Source organism: Phasianus colchicus, chromosome 34, assembly GCF_987193195.1.
Source record: "Phasianus colchicus chromosome 34, bPhaCol1.hap1.1, whole genome shotgun sequence".
NCBI lineage: Eukaryota > Metazoa > Chordata > Aves > Galliformes > Phasianidae > Phasianus > Phasianus colchicus.
The window spans coordinates 1,120,879-1,141,892 of record NC_143469.1 but is presented as its reverse complement, the minus strand read 5'-3'; the positions used below and the strand labels follow the sequence as shown (position 1 = coordinate 1,141,892).

The window sequence follows — 21,014 nt, the reverse complement described above, 5'->3', positions numbered from 1 at the left end:
TGATGGGAGCCCTGTGGGGTGATGGGCATCCCATGGCTGCACTATGTCCCACAGCGTTGCCAGTTGTCCCATGGCCATGGTGGATGGCCCATGGGGGTGGTGGCTGCCCCATAGTGGTGACAGCTGTCCCCAAGATGATGGTGGCTGTCCCATAGTGGTGCCTGTTGTCCCACGGTGGTGGTGGCAATCCCATAGTGGTGACAGCTGTCCCAAGTTGGTACCAGGTGCCCCATAGCAGTGGTGGCTGGCCCATAATGGTGACAGCTGTCCCATAGCAGTGGTGGCAGTCCCATATTGGTGACATCTGTCCCAAGGTGGTGGTGGCTGTCCCATAGCGATGCCAGGTGTCCCATGGTAGTGACAGCTGTCCCAAGATGATGCTGGCTGGCCCATAATGGTGACAGCTGTCCCATGGCAGTGGTGGCAGTCCCATATTGGTGACATCTGTCCCAAGATGATGGTGGCTGTCCCACAGTGATACCAGGTATCTCATGGCACTAGTGGCTGTCCCATGGTGGTGACATCTGTCCCAAGATGATGCTGGCTGGCCCATAATGGTGACAGGTGTCCCATGGCACTGGTGGCAATCCCATGGTGGTGACAGCTGTCCCAAGACAGTGGTGGCTGTCCCATAGTGATACCAGGTATCTCATGGCACTGGTGACAGTCCCATAGTGGTGTCAGCTGTCCCATGGCACTGGTGGCAATCCCATGGTGGTGACAGCTGTCCCAAGACAGTGGTGGCTGTCCCATAGTGGGGATGTCCCCCCCAGCTGTTCCCAGGTGACGGTGGCAGTCCCGAGGTGGTGCCAGGTGTCCCACGGCAGTGTTGGCAGTCCCATGGCAGTGGTGGCAGTTCCCATGGCAGTGGTGGCAGTCCCATGGCAGTGCCAAATGTCCCACGGTCAGTAGTGACGCTGGCTGTCCCATCGTGGTGACAAACCACGGAGGTGCCAGGTGTCCCCAAGGGTCTCCACATCTGTCCCTGTCCCCACGCCCACCCCAGGCCCCCCCACGTGTCCCTGCCCCGCACGGTGCGGTGACGCTGTGGGTGTCACCTGCTGCTGGCTGTCCCCGTGTCACTGCCCACCCGCTTTTGCTTCCCCCATAAAAACAAGGCTGGGTTCGTTTTTAAATAACAATAATTAAAAAAATGAAACAAACCAACAAAACAGAACGAAACAAAACCAAAAGAAAATATACAGCAGTCGTTCCTCCCCACCACCACGAGGTCGGTCCTGCGGGGGGGGGATTTGGGCCAGTGCAACAGTGCAGGATGGGGGGGAAAGGGAGGGTCCCTGGAACCCCCCCCTGTGACCCCACAACTTGGGGACAGCAGTGGGGACAGTCCTGGGTGGGTGGGGAGCGCCATGGGGCTACGCTCTGGCTGGGGAAGCAGCCACAAAGAGGGGTGGGGGGCCCCGGGGTGCGGAGGTAGTGCTGGGGGGCAGCGAGTGGGGGCTGCTGGGGTCCTTCAGTGCCTTCCAGGTTCAGGTGGGGGGTGAAGAGGAGGGCTGAGCCGGGCTGGGGCGGTGCCGCAGGGTCTTCTCTTCATCCTGGGGAGAGAGGGGATATGTGGGGGTCACTGGGGTGGGGACAGCAGGATGGGGACGTTGGGATGGGGGTACTGGAATGGGGATGTTGGGATGGGGATGTTGGGATGGGGGTACTGGAATGGGGACATCAGGATGGGGACATCGGGGTGGAGATGTTGGGATGGGGATGTCAGCATGGGGATGTTGGGATGAGGATACTGGAATGGGGACATCAGAATAGGGATGCTGGAATGGGGATGTTGAGATGGGGACATCAGGATGGGGATGCTGGGATGGGGACACTGGAATGGGGATGTTGGGACGGGGATGTTGGGATGGGGACATCAGGATGGAGATGTTGGGATGAAGATACTGGAAAGGAGACATCAGGATGGGGACGTTGGGATGGGGGTACTGGAATGGGGATGTTGAGATGGGCACATCAGGATGGGGATGTTGGGATGAGGACACTGGAATGGAGACATCAGGATGGGGATGTTGGGATGGGGACGTTGGGATGGGGATGTTGGGATAGGGACATCAGGATGGGGACGTTGGGATGGGGATGTTGGGATGGGGATGTTGGGATGGGGATGTTGGGATGGGGATGCTGGAACTGGGACTCCGAAATGGGGATAGTGGGGAAAGGACAGCAGGATGATGGGGACATTGGGATGGGGATGCTGAGGAAGGGACATTAGGATTGGGTCACCAAAATGGGCGCACCGGAGCAGAGATACCAAGGTGGGGATGTTAGGACACGGATATTAGGATAGGGACACCGGGATGGGGATGTCAGGATGGGGACGCAGGGGTGGACACCAGGATGATGTCACTGGGACGGTGACATTTGTGTAGGGACATTTGTGTAGGGACATGGGGATGGAGATACCAGGATGGGGAACCCCCAGGACACCCCATTTCAGGGATTCTCCACAACATGGGGACAGGACTCGCCCCACGTCCCCCCCACGCATGGGGTGAGGGCACCATCGGGAGCCCCAAGCCCAGGGTCAGCCCATTTTGGAGGGTCTCCATGGCCAGGGGCACTCACAGCCTCTGTCACACCAGCTCCAGGCCACTCTGTTGGGGCAAATGCCTCCTCCTCGCCCCGCGACAGCTCCGGCCCCTCGTCCTCGTACTCGGTGAGGTAGTCAGACTCCTCTAATGGGAGCAGAAGGGAGGGGAAAAAAAAGGGTTTTAGGGCCTGAATGCAGCCCCCAGCCCCAGGCTGTGAGATGGGAGCTCACCATCCGCGTATCCATCCGATGGGTAGGGCTTGGCGGGCTCAATGCGGGAGATGATCTCTGCCAGGTCTGTGAAACCAGCACTGGGGTACGTGAGCACCTATGGGGGGAAAGGGGGTCCATCAGATGGAACCCCCAAATGGGAGAGGGGTGAGGATGGGGGACGTGAGGTGGGTGATGGGGAGGAAGGGGACAAAGAGGGAAAAAAGGGTGATTTGGGTGTCCTTTACACTTGGAAATCCCTCGTGGAAGTTGAATGAGGGACTGGGGTGTCCCTGTGGTCTCGGGTGTCCTTCAGGACCTGGGTGGCCCTTGGGGAATTTGAATGGCCCAGTAGAAATTCGAGTGGCCCAATGGGGCCTTGAGAATCTCAGGTGTTCTTTGAGAAGACCGGATATCTTGGAGATGCATGTGAGCATCTTTGGGGGAACCATGGCGGTCTGAATGGGACGGGAAGTGGGGACAGAAGAACGGACCAAGGAAGGGATAAACGGATGGAACAAGGAGGGGACGAGATGGAAAGGGGTGGCGTGGCCCAAGGGAGCAGGAGGATGGGTGTCCTGGGACTCCTGTTGCTCCTGTTGCCCACAGAGCCAACTCACATCCATGCGTTTGCTCTCATAGAAGTCGGCCGAGCGCCGGTCCTTCACCATCTTCTCAATGATGTCACCCTGACTCCAGCCATCAAAGACCGATTTGCCGTGCTGGTAGCCCACATCCTGTGGGGAGAGTGTGGCCACAACTCGTTGGTGGCTTGGGTAAACCAAATGATGGCTTTGGGAGGCTCGAAGGATGGCCCGAGCACTCAGCTGATGGCTACAGCATCCCAACCCATGGTAAAGGGCACCCAACTTTTGCCTGGGACACCCAAATAATGGTCAGGAAACCTTAAATGATGACATGGGGACCACGAATGATGACCCAAGGACTTCAAGTGACGACCAGGACACTGCCACTGATGGCTTGGGCATCACAAATGATGGTCTGGACAAGCCTAGGTGATAGTTCAGTCAGCACATTAATGGTCAGTGCACACAAATGATGGCTAGGGCACGCAACTGAAGGCGAAGACACCCCTATCAGGGGCTGGGGAACACCAAAAACGGCCAGGACACCCCAAAATGACAGCCTGCTGTACCTTGTTAATGGCTGGGACACCCAACCCACTGACCCGGGCACTGATGGGCCAAAACACCCTAAATGGTGGTTGGGGCACCCAACTCATTGCTGGTTGATGAAACCTGATGACCAGGACACACAGTTGGGTGCTCAAGAGGTGGCCAGGACACCTCAATTCATACCTGGGCACCCCATTAGTGACCGGGACATCCTGTTAATGACCAGGACACCCCAAATGATGGCTGAAGAACCCCACCAACCCGCGACGTGGGACACCCCATTGACGTCCCAAAGCCAACCAGCCAGCCCCCTCGCCCCTGACTCACGTAGATCTCATCGAACTTGCCGAAATCCATCGTCTTGAAGCGGTCGATGGGGGGACGGATGTACTCACAGTAAGAGCTGGACTTCACCACCTCCAGCTGCCTCACACACGACACGTACGCCAAGCGGGACTGGATCTCTGCCATGTCGGGCACCTGCCAGGATGGGCTGCTCAGCACCCTGCTCTGCCCCCCCACGGGTGTCCCCGTGTCTCCTTAATCCTCACCTTGACTTTTTCAGCCCAAGGATTGAGGCGCTTCCAGAGCAGCCACCAGCCCGACAGGCTGTCCCCGTAGTTGCACAGGTCTGTCTCGTCCTGGCTGCCCACGTCGATGGCAATCACCGTCTTGGCACCCATGTTGCGAGCGATGTCAGCTGTAGGGTGGGGAAGGAGGAAGATGGGTTGGGAACTCCACGGTTTCCCCACGTGAGAAGCGGTGGCACAAGAGGAGCAGGGCAAAGGACCATGGGCCAGATGGCAAAGTCACGCTGGGGCACCAGTGGGGGGACCCACGGGTGTTGGATTTGAGGGCTGGTGGGGAGCAGAGCAGCGATGCAGACGTAGAGGTGATGGAAGGATGCAGGCAAGCTGTGGTGTCTGCAAGTATGGAGGAACCCCAGGAAGATACGCAGTGCTGAGGACTCCGAGGTGGGTGGGGATGGGTCGAAAGGGGAGGAGGATGGAGGTGCACCGGGGGACACGTGGAGCTGAGGACATCAAGAGATGGTGATGCAGTGGGGAGGAAGCTGGCTTGCATGTGAAGGAGGATGGAGATGCTCTGGAAGAGCACATGGTGTCAAAGACGCCGAGAAACACAATTCAGGATGGCTGCGCTTAAAGAAGCACAGAGATGCCCCAGGAGGGCACCCAGCAGATGACGTAGGACAGAGGGAGGTGGCAAGTGAAGGATGGAGGTGTCCTGGGGAGGACATGTGGTGCCAAAGACACCATGAGGTGGTGGGAAACGCCATGCGCAGCACGAAGGGCATCTGGTGCTGAAGACATCAGGAGGTGTTCAGAAAGTAGGTGGCCATGTCTCGTCATACGAAGGACACGGATGCCCAAAGAGGGCACACAGTGAGTGCTAAGGACACCCAGAGATGAGGCAGGATGGAGGGAGGTGGTTGGCACATGCAGGAGGATGGAGATGCCCAGGGAAGGCACGTGGTGCCAAGGACATCAGGAGAGGAGGATGCAAGTTGGGGTTGGAAGGAGTGCAGGAGAGCACCCAGTGCCAAGGACACCAAGAGATGATGCAACATGGAAGGATGTTTTTTGTGCATGAAGGATGACGGGAGGACACCTATCGCTAAGAGGAGATGCAGGATGAAGGGCCGCATCCTGTATGCCAAGAAACATGAAGACATCCTTAGAAGCAGAGGCCAACGGTGCTGATGGGCACCGTTTGCACAGGAATGAGGATGAAGACGCCCCCGAGAGGGCACCCAACACTGAAGACACAAACAGGCAAGTCAAAACTAGGTGGGACAGTCCAAATCCAGCCTGTGTTGCCTCGAAGAGCATTGAAGCCCCATCCCGTGGTGGCCACATGGCTCCAACCCAAGTGCCCACCGCGTGGGCTGGACCCAGTTACCAAAAGCCAACGCAAGACAGACGGACGCCTTTCGCACGGGAAGAAGATGCCCCAAGAGGGCAAGCCAACACTGAAAAAACCAACGGGTGACTCAAAACCAAGCTGGATGGCCCAAATCCAGCCTGAACGGGAGCTCGAAGAGAGCACTGAAGCCCCATCCCTTGGTGGCCACCTGACCCCAACCCAACTGCTCTCCACCGGGACCGGAGCCGGTGAGGGCGGTGGGATGCTACTTGCCTGGCAGGTTGTTGATGTAACCCCCGTCCATCAGCAAGTTGCCGTCCTTGGGGTCGCAGAGGGGTGGCAGGTACCCAGATAGGGTCATGCTGGCTCGCACGTACCGCCAGAGCGAGCCTGCGCCGGCGGGGAACAAATGCAGTGAGCACGGCTCGCCCCACGCCTGCCTGAGCCCCCCAGGGGGCTGCCCCTCACCCCTGCCCTTGCCCAGGGATGTCTGCACCCCACGGGGGTCCAGTGGGCACCCATGGGTGGCAGAGAGGCCGTTTGCAAAGCTCCACCTGGAATGGGATATGCGTGATTTTTGTTTGTTTGTTTGTTTTCTTGAGGGGGGGAAAAAAAAAACAACAAAACAAAGGAGCGTTTCTGGATGGGGTCCGCTGGCCCCGGAGAGGGAGATGCTGACCTGGGACATTGTTAACATAGCAGCCGTCCACGAGGCAGTGGCTGTCCTTGGGGTCGCAGAGTGGAGGCAGGTAGGGGGGATAGGAGGCACTGGCTCGGATGTAACGCCAAAGGCTGCCTGCCAGAGGGAGAGGAACGGTCATGGCATGGGGGGACGGGACGGGCACAAAGCCCCGGGCTGCTGATGTGATTCCAGCATCAGGAGAGAGTCGTGGCGGGGAAAGCACACTTCACACCGGGCTGGGGAAGGGTCAGGGGTGGTGAGGGGGGATTAGTTGGCGTTAGAGGAGAGGGTGGGGAGGGAGCCAGGCTGCCTACAAGCCACCGCGTTCGCCCCATGGACGGCTCAATGTCCCAGGTGAGCTCTGGCACCAGGCAAGGATGAGGGGCAGCCACCGCATTGTCCGCATCACCGCACAGCCCCCACCACCATCAGCGCGTGGCCCACCCCATCACGACGTGCCCCAGCACCACCAGCACCACCCCACTGCATCGCCACCATCACCGCCACCGCGTGGACCCCACCACCATCAGCACACAGCCCTCATCGTGGTGTCCCCACCAGCACCACTCTGTTGTCCCCGTCATGATGTCCCCTTCACCACCATCATGGCACCTCCAGCACCATACTGTCCCCATCATGTCCCCACCACCACCAGCTATCCCCATTGTGGCATCTCCATCTCCATCACCATACTGTCCCCCTCATTACCTCCCCTTCACCATCACCGCCACCACGTTTTCCCCACCACCCCCAGCAGGGCAGCCCCACACCCCCATGCTGTGAGTGAGGGTTACTGGGGTTAGTGTTGAGCAGAGGAGATGTGCACAGTGGGCTGGGTTGCAGCTCTGCACCCCAGTTCTGTCCCCGTCCCCACGTGGGACATGGGGAATTGCCAGGCTCTGATGTGGAGCTGAGCTTTGCTGGTCACCAGCAATGGGACACCACCTCTGTCCAGGTGCCAGTGACATTTTTTGGGGTGCCAGTGAAGAGATAAAGTGGTGCCACAGAGCGTCCCCAGTTCTCTGGGGGGCTCTTACCATCCGTGTGCACCCGCATGGCTGAGGCTGTGATGTCTGTTGTGACGTTGAAGTAGGGGAGCCAAAGGTCCTGTGGGGACAAGATGAGGTGGGTGACACCGTGAGGACAGTGGTGGTGGGGGTGAGGGGGAGACAGCTGGGACCCCAGATTGGGGTACAGCCCACCTCGATCTGCTTGTCCTGGAAAACTTTGTTGATGCTGGCGTTGAAGGCTGAGCCCGAAAACATGGAGGTGATGGGGTAGGTGAGGTCCAGGACGGTTGCAAACACCGAATTCATGCGCTGGAGGGGGAGGAAGAGGAGGAGGGAGGAGGATTAGAAGGAGGCAGAAGGAGCGGAAGAAGGAAGAAGTTGAGGAAGGGGAGAAAGAAGGAGAGGAAGAAAGAGGAGAGAGAGGAGCAAGAGGAAGAGGAGAAAAGCGGAGGAGGAGGAGGAGGAAGAAGATGAAGAAAGGAGAAAGAGGAGGAGGAAGGGGAGGAGGAGAGGAGGAGGAAGGAGAGGAGGAGGAAGAGGAGGAAGGAGAGGAGGAGGAAGGAGAGGAGGAGGAAGGAGAGGAGGAGGAAGGAGAGGAGGAGGAAGGAGAGGAGGAGGAAGGAGAGGAGGAGGAAGGAGAGGAGGAGGAAGAGGAGGAGGAAGGAGAGGAGGAGGAAGGAGAGGAGGAGGAAGGAGAGGAGGAGGAAGGAGAGGAGGAGGAAGGAGAGGAGGAGGAAGGAGAGGAGGAGGAAGGAGAGGAGGAGGAAGGAGAGGAGGAGGAAGGAGAGGAGGAAGGAGAGGAGGAAGGAGAGGAGGAAGGAGAGGAGGAAGGAGAGGAGGAGGAAGGAGAGGAGGAAGGAGAGGAGGAGGAAGGAGAGGAGGAGGAAGGAGAGGAGGAGAGGAGGAAGGAGAGGAGAAGGAGCAGAAGAGGAGAAAAAAGGAGAGTGGGAGAAGGAAGAAGAGGAGGAGAGCAGAAGAAAGAAGAAGAAAGGAAAAAAATGGAGAGAAGGAGGGAGAAGGAAAAGAGGAAGAAGAGGGAGAAAAAGGAGAAGTGCTGACGTGCCCACCCAGCTGGGGCTGGCACCCACCTTGGCCCACTCCCGTGCCCGCTGCTTGGTGCGCACAGCGCTGCGCTCCTCGGCGTACAGCGCGCCGATGAAGGACCCGATGGAGGTGCCACCAACCATGTCGATGGGGATCCCCACCTCCTCCATCGCCTTGATCACCCCGATGTGGGAGCAGCCCCTGGGGGAGGAGAGGGGATGGGGTGGGAAAAAGATGAGCGTGGTCAGCAGTGTCATGGGTCAGTCACAGAATCACAGAATGGCCAGGGTTGGAAGGACCTCAAGGATGATGAAGCTCCAACCCCCTGCCGCATGCAGGGCCACCAACCTCCACGTTTCACAGCAGCCCAGGCTGCCCAGGGCCCCATCCAACCTGGCCTTGGACACCTCCAGGGATGGATGGGGCATCCACAGCCTCTCTGGGCAGCTGTTCCAGCACCTCACCGCTCTCACAGCAAAGAATTTCTCCCTGACATCCAACCTCAATCAACTCCAAACCATTTCCCCTCGTCCTGCTGTTATCAACCCTTTCCAAGAGTTGATTCTCCTCCTGTTTGTAGGCTCCCTTTAGGTGCTGAGGGCTGCAATGACTCACCCCGCAGCCTTCTTTTCTCCATGCTGAACAAGCCCAGCTCCCTCAGCCTGTCTTCACAGGGGAGGTACTGCAGCCCCCTGCTCATCTTCATGGCTCTCCTCTGGACCCTCTCCAACAGCTCCCCGTCCTTCTTCAGCCAACCCCCTGGCTCACCCATCCTGCCATACCACGCACCCACCTGGCTCCGCCGCCACCCAAAACGAGGGCGATGGTGTTCCCGGTGAGCACCCGCGCCAAGCGGGAGAAGTCGCTGTGCCGATCGGCGCTCTTGGCAAACACCTTCTCGTACATCTCTCGCTTGGGGATGGAGAACAACCGGTGGTGACGGCAGCAGAGCCACGGGGACACTCGGGTTGGGGACAAAGCATGGTGGCACCTACCAGCTTGGCGGGGTTGCGTCGGGAGAAGACGCGGCGCGGGCACTTGATGTGCAGGTGGCCCGAGCACCAGCTCCGCATGTTGAGCCACTCAACGGTGCGTGATGGGCTGGGACCATCCTCACGGTGTAGGAGGACCAACTGCTTCAATGCACGCACTGCTGTGTTCTCCAGCATCTGCTCCAGCTGTGGAAAACACCAGTGGCTTGGTATTGGGTTGTCCGCATCACGTCTGCCCCGTTCTGCGTTGGGTTGTCCATGCCATGTCCACCCATTTGGCATTGGGTTGTTCCTGCCATGTCCGCCCCATTTATCATTGGGTTATCCATGCCATGTCCACCCATTTGGCACTGGCTTGTCCATGCCACGTCCACATATTTGGCACTGGGTTGTTCCTGCCATGTCCACCCATTTGTCATTGGGTTGCTCCTACCATGTCCACCCCATTTGGAATTGGGTTGCCACATCATGTCTACCCATGTGTCATTGGGTTGTCCATGCCATGTCCACCCCATTTGTCATAGTGTTGTTCCTACCATGTCCACCCCACTTATCATTGGGTTATCCGTGCCATGTCCACAAATTTGGCATTGGGATGCACCTGCCATGTCCACCCACTTGTCATTGGGTTGTCCATGCCATGTCCACATATTTGGCATTGGGTTGTTCCTGCCATGTCCACCCCATGTGTCATTGGGTTGTCCATGTCATGTCCACTCCATTTCTCATTGGGTTGTTCCTGCCATGTCCACCCATTTGGCACTGGGTTGCCCCATCATGTCCACCCATTTGGCATTGGCTTGTCCATGCCATGTCCACCCATTTGGCATTGGGATGCACCTGCCATGTCTACCCCATTTATCACTGGGCTGTTCCTACCATGTCCACCCCATTTGGAATTGGGTTGTCCATGCCATGTCCACCCCATTTGGAATTGGGTTGCCACATCCTGTCCACCTATTTGTCATTGGGTTATCCGTGCCATATCCACCCCATTTGTCATTGTGTTGTTCCTGCTATGTCCACATATTTGGCATTGGGTTATTCCTGTCATGTCCACCCATTTGTCATTGGGTTGCACCTGCCACGTCCATCCATTTGTCATTGGGGTTATCCATGCCACGTCCACCCCATTGGGCTGCCTGGACCACGTCCACCCATTTGGCATTTGCTTGTCCACCCACATTACTCATACAGCATCGGATTGTCCACGTCACGTCCGCTCCATTTGGAGTTGAGCTGCCCCTGCCACGTCCACCCATTTGGCACTGGGTTGCACCTGCCGTGCCCACCTCACCACACATCCCTCACCTCTCCTAGCGCTGGCTCCTGGTCACCCAACCCAACGATGAGGATGCAGTCTGCCTGCCGGATGCAGCGCACGGTCCACGGCGTCAGAGTGCAGTCGGTTTGGTAGAGCACGATGCGATGGATGTCTTCTTGCTGAGCCAGCCAGCCTGACAGACGATACTCGTGGATGCTAATGGGATGGAGGAGAAAGATGGTACGGCACTGGGGCGCTGGTGATGCCCCTTCTGCTGAGAGTTACCTGTCCAGTGCTGAGGAGCCGAGTCGGGCACGGATGATGTCACTGGTGAGGACCAGCGTGGGACCTGGGGAAGGTGGGGATATCATCAACCACAGTGTCACGTGGCTGTGGTCACCACCAAACCATAGTTGCCACTGTTTGTGTGGCCGCCACAACGCTATGGGGCTCTAGCCACCAGCTTGACATGGTTGTCATCATCTGTGATCACCGGCGTGCCGTGGGACTCCAGACAACACCAAGCCATGGTCACCACGGTTGTGTGGCCACCAAGCATGCCATGTCACTCCAGTCACCACCAAGCCACTGTCAACACCATCACACGGCCACCACAAAGCCACCTGGCAACCATCACCACCATAATTGTGTGGTCACTACCACGCCATTAGGATCCCACTCACCACCAAGGCATGGTTGCCACTATTGCATGGCCACCACGATGCCTCGGGCTTCTAGTCACCACAAGCCATGACCATTGGCATCTCATTGGTCTGCTGGTCACTGCTGCGCCATGGTCACCACCACGACACAGAACCACAGCCACCTCTACTCCATGGCCACCAGTGAGTCATGAGGCCATGGCCACCACCTCACCACGGTCACCTCCACCTCATGATGGCCACAGTCACCACCATGCCATCGCTCACCAATGGCATTCAGTGCATGCTTGAGCTCCAAGGTGAAGGCAGCCGTGGGCACGTCGTCACACACTGGCAGCACCGCCACCGTTGACAGGTTGCTGGTGGGGTTGGTGGGCTCCGAGCTGGAGGCCATGCCCAAACCAGAGCCTGCAGGAAGAGAAGATGCAGTGGTGTGGTGGCAACCCCTCGTCACCTTGTCCTCGTTGTCCCCTTTGGGACCCACCTGCGAAGGGGCCGCGGAGCTGCTGGAGGTTTCCCAAGATCTTTTGGCTCAGGAGGTGGATGAGACGGGTGACAACCTGTGGGACAGCCATCAGGACAGGTTCCTGAGCCACAGACACGACAGCACCCAAAAACACACATGGGATGCTCTTCTGGTCTTGCTCCATGGTGCTGACACGACTACCACACCTCCTTGGGGATCTCGGAGAACATCCCCCAGGGGCACTAACCCACAACCTAAATACCACTGCTGTGCTGCATCCACCAGTATCTCTCCAACCTCTAAAATATCCTAAATTTTGAGATCGGTGAGGCATCGTGGCTTTATCCAGGGCGTTACGTGGCTCAACCCTTCCCTGCTTTGGGTTCAGATCCATCCCACTAACCCATCCATGGGGATGCAGTCGGGACTCCCTGCACAGCCCATTTTGCCCCCAGAGCAGGGCAAGATTTTGGCTGTACCTGAGGGTACCGACGTTTGATGTTGTTCAAGGTGCCCTCGGGCAGCTTGGCCAGCTCCGTGTCCCGGACTGCGTGCACCGTGGTGGCACGGGGTTGCCTGGTAAGTGCTTCCACCTGAAGATGTTGACACGTAGATCAGACACAACACCAAGATGTTGTGTCCCACCCCTGGCCCAGCAGGGCTCTCACCACGCCGATCAGATCCCCGCGGCCGTATTCCCCAATCAGCTCCTTTTTGCCACTGCCCTTCTGGATGACGGAGCGGAGCCGCCCGTTGAGCGCGATGTAGGTGCAGTCTGACTTGTCACCCTGCCTGGGGACACCAAAGGGGACATCAGCCCGCCGTGGTGGGGTCTTCATCGAGCCAGAAGTGTGGGTCACCCACCTATAGAGAGCCCGGCCGGCTTCCACCGCCATCCAATCGATGGCGAAGTCCATTTGGCGCACGAAGGGTGACATGCGGGTGACCACGGTGTGGGCGACGCTCAGCACCACGCTGGGCTGCTCCCGCATGATCCTACGGACCAACAGCAGCTGGGGGACACGGTGGTGACCCCAGGAAGTGCCACCATAAGCGCTGAGCCGCGTTCGCCCCATCGATCTGAAACGTTGACCCAAATCTTCCCCCCCCTTCCTCTTCGTTGGCACTTTGGGACTCACTCATAGAAATCCGACTTGGAGATTTTGAGGAAGGTACAGTCACGGTTGGCCTTGATGGTGAAGATGAGGGGCTCTCCAGTGAGCACGGCCAGCTGCCCCACCATCTCCCCAGGCTGTGTCAGGAAGAGGCAGACATCCTCGGCCTTGTCGATCATCCGCTGGTAGACATGCAGGCAGCCCCACAGCACGAAGTGGAGGCTCACGTCCTGCCAGAACAGCGCTCCATCACCAGGACTCACGGGGCAGAGGCAGGAGGAGCAGCACCCCATGGAAACGTGGGGTGAGGGGAGCAAGACGCTGCACCACTCCCCCCAAAACCCAGACCTACTTGGTCCCCTTGACGGGCAATAACCGTCCCAGCTTTGGCGTGATGAAGCAAGACACGGTTGTTGAGCAGAGAAGGGTCCTGGGAGAAAGAAGGGTGTCACACAAGGTGATGGGGGCCATGAAAAAGCCATAGAGGGCCACCACGAGATGATTGGCACCACAGAAAATCCATGTGGGGCCACCATGAGGTGAAGGGGCCATGAAAAAGCCATGGAGGGCCACCACGAGATGATTGGGACCACAAAAAATCCATGTGGGGCCACCATGAGGTGAAGGGGCCATGAAAAAGCCATGGAGGGCCACCACAAGGTGATAGGAGCCATGAAAAAGCCATAGGGGCCATCATGAGATGATGGGAACCATAAAAATATCCGTATGGGGCCACCACAAGATGATGGGTACCATTAAAAAGCCATAGAGACCACCACAAGACAATGGGACACACAAGACAACGGGACACACAAGACAGTGGGACACACAAGACAGTGGGGACCACCACGGGGCAACAGAAGCACCAAGAGGCCACGGGGCACCACCATGAGGTGACACAGACCCAGCACGAAGCAATGGGGGACCACCATAAAGTCACAGAGAACCACCACAAAGTACTGGGGAGCACCACGAGGTGACCCCAAACCACCCCGAGGACCCCAGCATCTCCTTCGCACCGTCACCGTCGGTGACCTCACCTCCACCTTCATGAGTTTGACCAACTCTTGCTTGGCAGCCTCGAAGATGGAGCTGTTTTGGCGACCCTGGTAGGGCTCGAAGGGACAATCCACCACGGCTGAGTCGTCCTCACAGCTGTACCTGTAGATACCCGATGGCTGCTCCTCCACCGTCACCGACTTGCGCTCCTTGGGCTCATGTGAGATGGACTGCGAGGACAAGGGGCAGCTCCGGTGTTGGAGTCGGGGTGGATACGGATGGAGGAGGACGTGGGGGGACGCAGTCCTACCCGAGAGAAGGCAGCCAGGGGGCTGGTGCTGTCCTCCTGCAGCGACACTGAGATGCGGCCGCGCTCGTAGGCCATGTCAAAGTCGGAGCGGGGACCCTTCTGGATGCCTGTGTCCCACCAGGGAGGGGACCAGGTGGTCACCAGCAGCACAAGGTGGGCAAAAATGGGGTGGGAGAACTGGGGGGAGGCATGCGTGAGGCCAAGGAAAAGGGGAACACGTGACACAGAGGAGATGCACGACCCCATGGAGGATGGACAGCCCCATAGAGGGATGCACAATCCCTTGGAGGGATGTGACCCTATAGAGGATGCATGGTCCCAGGGGGGGATGTGTGACCCCATGGAGGATGCATGGTCCCAAGGGGGGGATGTGTGACCCTATGGAGGATGCATGGTCCCAGGGGGGAATGTGTGACCCCATGGAGGATGCATGGTCCCAGGGGGGGATGTGTGACCCAAGCACAACCCTCAGCAAGTGACACAGTACCCTGGGGGGTGACGCACAGGACTAAAGGACCCCCTCTTTCCTCCAAGCCCCCACCCACCAGAGATATCCACCGGCATGGAGATGCAGCGGCTCAGCAGCGGTGGCGCAGAGGCATCCAGAACTCCAGCTTTCAGCGGCTCGACTGCAGGGACAGACAGCTGTGAGCCCCCTCCTGCTGTAGGGTGGGGGTCGGGGGGGGGTCCAGAACCTTACTCAGCTCCGTTGGTCTCTCCCTGCCCTCCTCAGCAGCGCCGAGACCCCGCTTGCCGTGGCGGACTGGGCTGGTGCGGGTGGCGTGGCTGGGCTGTGGGAAGAGCCGCAGCGGCTGCATCTCCTGCAAAGGGACAAGGAGACAGTGGAGCCAGGACTCTTTTGCTCCTACGGTGGGGGATCCCTATTTTCAGCCCCCCCCTCCCCCCTCCGTGCTCACGTGGCTGAAAAGCTCGTTGGTCAGACCCAGGTAATTGTGCAGTGCCAGGAAAGTGACGCGCTGCAAGCGCACCATGATGATCTGCGGGGACAAAGAGGTGTCACTGTCCTCTGCTCGTCCCCCGTGGCATCCCAACAGGGTCGGGCTCACCTGCACCACCCGCACCAGGCTCTCAGGGTATTTCTCAAAGACAGCTGAAAAGGCTTCAACGGGTAAACGAAGAACTGTAGAATCCTCTGCCGCCCGCGCGCACACCGTCCGGTACGGCCGCTGGTGGCCCTAGGGGACAGCAGGGTGACAGTGTCATTGCTGTCCTGGCAGTGACTCCTGGATGGGAGTGAGGACAGATGGACATTGGGAATGGTGGTGGTTGGGTTGTGGGATGGTTGTGGTTGGTTTTGGCTTAAGGGATGGCCGCGGTTGGGTTTGGGGATGGCTGTGTTTGCATTTGGAGACGGCCATGGTTGGGTTTAAAGAAGGCTGTGGTTGGGAGTGGAAAGGTTTGGGGATGGCCATCGTTGGGTTTGGGTTAGAGAACGGCCATGGTTGGGTTTGGGTTAGGAAATGGCCAAGGTTGGGATTGGGTTTGGGGATGGCCATGGTTGGGTTTGGGTTAGAGAATGGCCATGGTTGGGTTTGGAAGGGTTTGGGGATGGCCATGGTTGGGTTTGGAAGGGTTTAGAGATGGCCATGGTTGGGTTTGGGTTAGAGAATGGTCATGGCTGGGTTTGGATGAGGGGACTGCTTTGATTGGGTTTGGAAGGGTTTCAAAATGGCTATTGTTGCATTTGGAAGGGTTTGGAGATGGGCAAGGTTGGATTTGGGGTTGGGGATGGCCATGTTTGGGTTGGGGAATGGCCATGGTTGGGTTTGGAAGGGTTTGGGGATGGCTGTGGTTGGGTTTGGATTAGAGAATGACCATGGTGGGATTGGGTTAGGGGATGGCCATGGTTGGGATTGGGTTTGAGGATGGCCATGGTTGGGTTTGGAAGGGTTAGGGGATGGCCATGGTTGGGTTTGGGTTAGAGGATGGTCATGGCTGGGTATGGATTAGGGGACTGCCTTGATTGGGCTTGGAAGGATTTGGGAATGGCCATTGTTGGATTTGGAAGGGTTTGGGGATGGCCATTGTTGGGTTTGGAAGGGTTTGGGGATGGGCAAGGCTGGGTTTGGAGTTGGGGATGGCCATGTTTGGGTTGGGGAATGGCCATGGTTGGGTTTGGAAGGGTTTGGGGATGGCCATGGTTGGGTTTGGGTTAAAGAATGGCCATGGTTGGGTTTGGATTAGAGAATGACCATGGTGGGATTGGGTTAGGGGATGGCCATGGTTGGGTTTGGAAGGGTTTAGAGATGGCCATGTTTGGGTTTGGGTTAGAGGATGGTTGTGGCTGGGTATGGATTAAGGGACTGCCTTGATTGGGTTTGGAAGGGTTTGGGAATGGCCATTATTGGATTTGGAAGGGTTTGGGGATGGGCAAGGTTGGATTTGGGGATGGCCATGTTTGGGTTGGGGGATGGCCATAGTTGGGTTTGGAAGGGTTTAGAGATGGCCATGGTTAGGTTTGGCGATGGCTATGGTTGAGTTTGGAGATGGCCATGGTTGGGTTTGGAGGAGTTTGGGGAGGGCCATGATCAGGCTTAGGATTCTTGTGGACAGCCACAACCAGTTTTAGGTGTTGCTGGGGACCACCACAATTACTGGGAACAGTTTTGTGATGGTCTGGGAACAGCTGAGGCACCGGTACCGTGATGACATCGAGGATGCTGAGCAGGCTGTGCACGCTGTCTCCAGGAAACACCTCTTTCATCACTGTCTCCTTTCCATCCTGCACAGCACAAATCCCTCTGTTCTTCACAGCCCCATCTCCGTGGTGCCCCCATCCCATCCCACAGTGTCCCCATCCCGTCCCCGTCCCCGCACCGGCTCGGTGAGGAGCAGCTCCAGCTTGCCATCCTGCAGCACGTAGATGCTGGTGTCGGGCTGCCCGGGTCGGAATACATAATCCCCTTGTTGACACTGCTGGAAAACCATGTGCTTGCAGAGCTCCAGAAACAGCGGCTTCTCAAAGTGTCCCAACACCCTGCGGGGATGGGGGACAGCAGGTGACACAGTGCTGATGGCCACTGCACCAAAACGCCACCTCGCATCCCGTTGCTATGGCAACAGCGGATGCAGAGCACGAAGCATCCGTGATCCAGCTCCCAAAAAAAAGGCTGTGAGGTGCGGATGGATCACTACCAGCTTTAGGGTTGGGGGGCAGGACGTGAATCCAGGGTCGTTCTGAGACTCACCGGACGTTTTTGAGCATGTAGAGCACCTCGGAGGGGAGGTGGGAGTTGGCCACGTCGAATTCAGTCAGGTCAGCTTCCAGCACCGAGGGAGGGGGCTCCTTCAGCTGCAACGTGGGCAGCTCCTTCTGGATACGCAGGAACCTGAGGGGACAGCAAGGTGACACCGGGCTCTGCCACCACCACCACCACCAACCAGGGGAACCTCACTTTTTGGCAATGTTGAGCATTTTGAGTTTCTTCTTCATGCGGGGCCGCGAGGTGCTGGAAATGGTGGTGTCCACCAGCGAGGAGGTGGACTGGGAGACCTGGGGGGGAGAGGTGGGGGGACCGAGATGCGATGTCAAGCTGCGGTGACATCGGGGAGCGTCACCCCGTGGTGACACAAGGGAGATGCCACCCCCAGCATCACCTTGCGCATGATCTTGCGCCCGTAGAACAGCATCTTGTCCCTTTTTCGGAAGCGGTATTTGGGCGTCTCCTGTGCAGGCACCTCTGGAAAGTGGGGAGGGGACAGTGCTGTCACCCTACTTGCCACCCTCTTTGTCACCTCCCCCATACGCCTAATTTTCCACGGGGGAAACTGAGGTGCCTCTGTGTCACCCCCTGGTGTCACTCACTCTTCAGGCGCAGCCGCCGGACCAGCAGCACGATGCCAATTGCAATGAGGATGGTGAAGAGGCTGAGGCTGAGCATCGCCCACAGCACCTGGGGAGGAAGATGAGGTCCCCGTGTCACTTCCCATGGCACTGCCACCTTGATGGCGTGGAGGGACCACGGACCTTGGGGTGTGGGAACAGCCCCCCAGTGGTGCTCAGCAGCAGGACCGCATCCCCCAAAAGCGTGGGGACAAGTTGGTGTCCCCTTGGCTGTGCTTGGGGACGTGGTCCACAATGGTGTGGTGACAAGTTGGTGTCCCCTGGGGCGCGAGGACAACTCTGTGTGCCTTTAGGGGTACTCAGCATTGGGGTTCAGGCTGTATCCCTGCATTACGATGACAACTTCATCACCTTCAGCTACAGCAAGAATTGAAACTTGGGGGACACCATGGGGACACGTGTGCATCCCTCTGAGCTGTGCTTAGGGACAACTTTGTCCCCTAAGGGACAACTCTGTGCCCTCGGAGGGGACTCACCGTGCTGCTGGAGAGCTGCTCCTTGCTAAAGAGCTCAGACAACGTGGCCATCAGGGACGCGTCCTGCGGGGACAAGAGGCTGAGCTGCAGGGTTGGGGACGTGGGGTGGTGGCTGTCACCTCGTGGGGACGTCCCCTACCTCCGCCTCCTCCTGTGGCTCCAATGCACTCTGCCCCATGTCCGCTGAGGGGCTTCGCCCATGCAGAAATCTACCAAAAAAGGGGAAAATTATAAAAATATCCTGGGCTACGCAGCTCGTGGGGACACGGAAGGGACGGCAGGGAATGGCGACAGCGTGGTGACGTCTGCACATGGGGTGAAGTGAGGCTGGGGTTGGCTTTTTTTAACCCAATGGGATGCACGGGTGACCCCAGAGTGCCCCATGGGTGCCCTCGAGGTGGGGGACATCTGCAGATAGGGTGAATTAGGGTCGGGGGTGGCTGCCCACCCCAGTTGGATGCATGGGGGCTGTGGGCACGGGGCGTCCCCAGGGTGTCCCCACCATTGCGGGGTGGCACAGAGCGGAGCAGCTGTTGGAGGATTTCCGTGTCCTTGCAGGGAGGAACTGTCCCAGGCATTGCGACAGCCCCAGAGGCCTCTGCTGTCACCGTGTCACCCGATGTCACACCCCTTCCCCCCCCCCCAACACCCAAAGGGAACAGTGCCACCTCTTCCCCCCAAAAAAAACCCAAAAGGGGACAGTGGCACCTCCCCCCTCCCCAAAAACCCAAAGGGGACAGTGGCACCTCCCCCCCCAGCACCCAAAGGGGACAGTGCCACCTCCCCCCCCACAAAAAAAACAAAGGGGACAGTGCCACCTCCCCGCCCCCCCCCAAAAAAACCCAAAGGGGACAGTGCCACCTCCCCCCCCAGCACCCAAAGGGGACAGTGTCACCTCCCCCCCCCCCCCCAAAAAAAACCAAGGGGTCAGTGCCACCCCCCCTCTCCCCAAAAACCCAAAGGGGACAGTGCCACCTCCCCCCCCCCCAGCACCCAAAGAGGTCAGTGCCACTTCCCCCCCCAGCACCCAAAGGGGACAGTGCCACCTCCTCCCCCCCCCCCCCCACCTTGTCCTTCCCAAGGACACCCCCAAGAGGTGGCGGTGCCATCGGTGCACAAACAGCACCGGGGATTGGCAGCATCACCCAATGCTACTGGTGGTGGGGGGGGATAAACAACCCCTGCAGTGCCATCCCCCCCCCACCACGGGGTGTCAATGCCCCTCCCCCCCCCACGGTTCCTGCCCCACCCCACCGTGCTGAGCCCCCACCCATCCCCATAACCCCGCGGTTGATGCTGCCCTCCCCCTCTGCATTTAATACCCTCCCCCCCCCGAATTAAAATACATCCACCAGCATCAGTATTACTCCTCCCAGACCGCACTGACCCTCCCCCATCCCCCCCCCCAAACCCATACATCACCTTTAGGGCTAATATTGCCCCCTCCCCACCCACACATCCCCCCAAAATCCACATTCCCATCCCCAAATCCATATATCCCCCTCCCCCCCCGGCTACCATCGCTCTCCCCCAACCCCTTTTGCCCACTCCCCACCCTCACATCCCTTTCCCAGAGGTACCAACCCCTCCCTAAACCCACTCCCAGGCCCCCCCGAGGGTATTACCCCCCACCTCCCCCCCCACGGCACAGACCCTCTCCTCGGAGCGCTCCTGCCCCCGCCCCGCCCTCACCAATTGCTTCCCACCCCGCTCCGGCCTCGGCAGCGGCCAGGGGAGGTCATGGTCCCTTTAAAACCTCCTCCCGTCGTCTCTCTGTGATGACGTCAGCGGAAGAGGGGGACGGAGAGCATCCTGGCGACGCCGCCATCTTCAGAAGGTCGACCGAGGGAGGTAAACCGAGCGGCCGCCATTTTGAGTGTGGCGTTTGTTTTGCAACGTCATCACGGCGCGCCCACACACGTGCCTTCATCCTTGGCGCCATCTTGGGAGTGGCAATGGAGGGCGGCGCCTGGCCCAGAACGCTGAGGAGGGGCTTAAAAATAATGCGGGGAGGGGGGAAACCAAGGGGGCACCCCAAGATGAACCCATAGGGCTGACACCTCGTGCTGAGGGCACCCTGAGGTGACAGCACCCCCCCAAGGGCACCCCGTCCCCAGGGTCCCATCCCTCCCACGTGACAGCACAGCCCCCAAGACCCCCCCTCCCCTTCCCAGGACCACCCCCCCAGTCCCAACGACCCCCTCCTCCACGTGCTGGGGCTGAGCCCCACAGAGCACAGAAGCACCGTTTCCCCTCAGCTGCTTTATTCCCCCCCCCCACAGGCTGAGAACAGCCACAACTCGCTCCACAAATGAACACAAGTTTCCCCACGGCATCTGCAGCGA

General features: G+C 58.7%; 1 protein-coding gene across 2 annotated transcripts; it reads right to left on the bottom strand.

Annotated features, from left to right (window-relative positions):
- Positions 1 to 1,124: 1,124 nt before the first annotated feature.
- On the bottom strand, positions 1,125 to 20,479 carry PNPLA6 (patatin like domain 6, lysophospholipase). 2 transcript variants are annotated; one of them, XM_031608918.2, is made up of 37 exons: positions 20,362 to 20,479; positions 18,809 to 18,878; positions 18,670 to 18,732; positions 18,155 to 18,242; positions 17,947 to 18,029; positions 17,745 to 17,842; positions 17,538 to 17,678; positions 17,167 to 17,326; positions 16,991 to 17,071; positions 15,396 to 15,524; positions 15,246 to 15,326; positions 15,029 to 15,149; positions 14,874 to 14,957; positions 14,329 to 14,435; positions 14,060 to 14,248; positions 13,372 to 13,449; positions 13,044 to 13,249; positions 12,769 to 12,900; positions 12,573 to 12,696; positions 12,384 to 12,497; positions 11,923 to 11,998; positions 11,706 to 11,846; positions 11,062 to 11,125; positions 10,824 to 10,992; positions 9,516 to 9,698; positions 9,314 to 9,432; positions 8,565 to 8,721; positions 7,669 to 7,785; positions 7,504 to 7,573; positions 6,464 to 6,580; positions 6,058 to 6,174; positions 4,452 to 4,600; positions 4,228 to 4,380; positions 3,385 to 3,501; positions 2,786 to 2,882; positions 2,590 to 2,699; positions 1,125 to 1,556 (listed from the first exon to the last, which is right to left on the bottom strand). In XM_031608918.2, exons 2-37 carry the CDS (start codon positions 18,845 to 18,847, stop codon positions 1,491 to 1,493), a joined length of 4,140 nt encoding a protein of 1,379 aa, XP_031464778.1. In that variant the 5' UTR covers positions 18,848 to 18,878; positions 20,362 to 20,479; the 3' UTR covers positions 1,125 to 1,490. The 2 variants fall into 2 exon arrangements, with proteins under 2 accessions (XP_031464778.1, XP_031464781.1); XM_031608921.2 differs by lacking the exon at positions 6,464 to 6,580.
- Positions 20,480 to 21,014: the final 535 nt, after the last annotated feature.

What these genes read in the sequence shown, in the direction of transcription:
- PNPLA6 (XM_031608918.2), bottom strand. Translation starts at nt 18,847, where the DNA reads ATGGGGCAGAGTGCATTGGAGCCACAGGAGGAGGCGGAG. An exon ending in GCCTGGTGCGGGTGGTGCAG is followed by an intron (nt 15,327 to 15,395) that starts GTGAGCCCGACC and finishes TTGTCCCCGCAG; the next exon opens with ATCATCATGGTGCGCTTGCA. An exon ending in TCAAACGTCGGTACCCTCAG is followed by an intron (nt 11,999 to 12,383) that starts GTACAGCCAAAA and finishes GCTGTCCCACAG; the next exon opens with GTTGTCACCCGTCTCATCCA.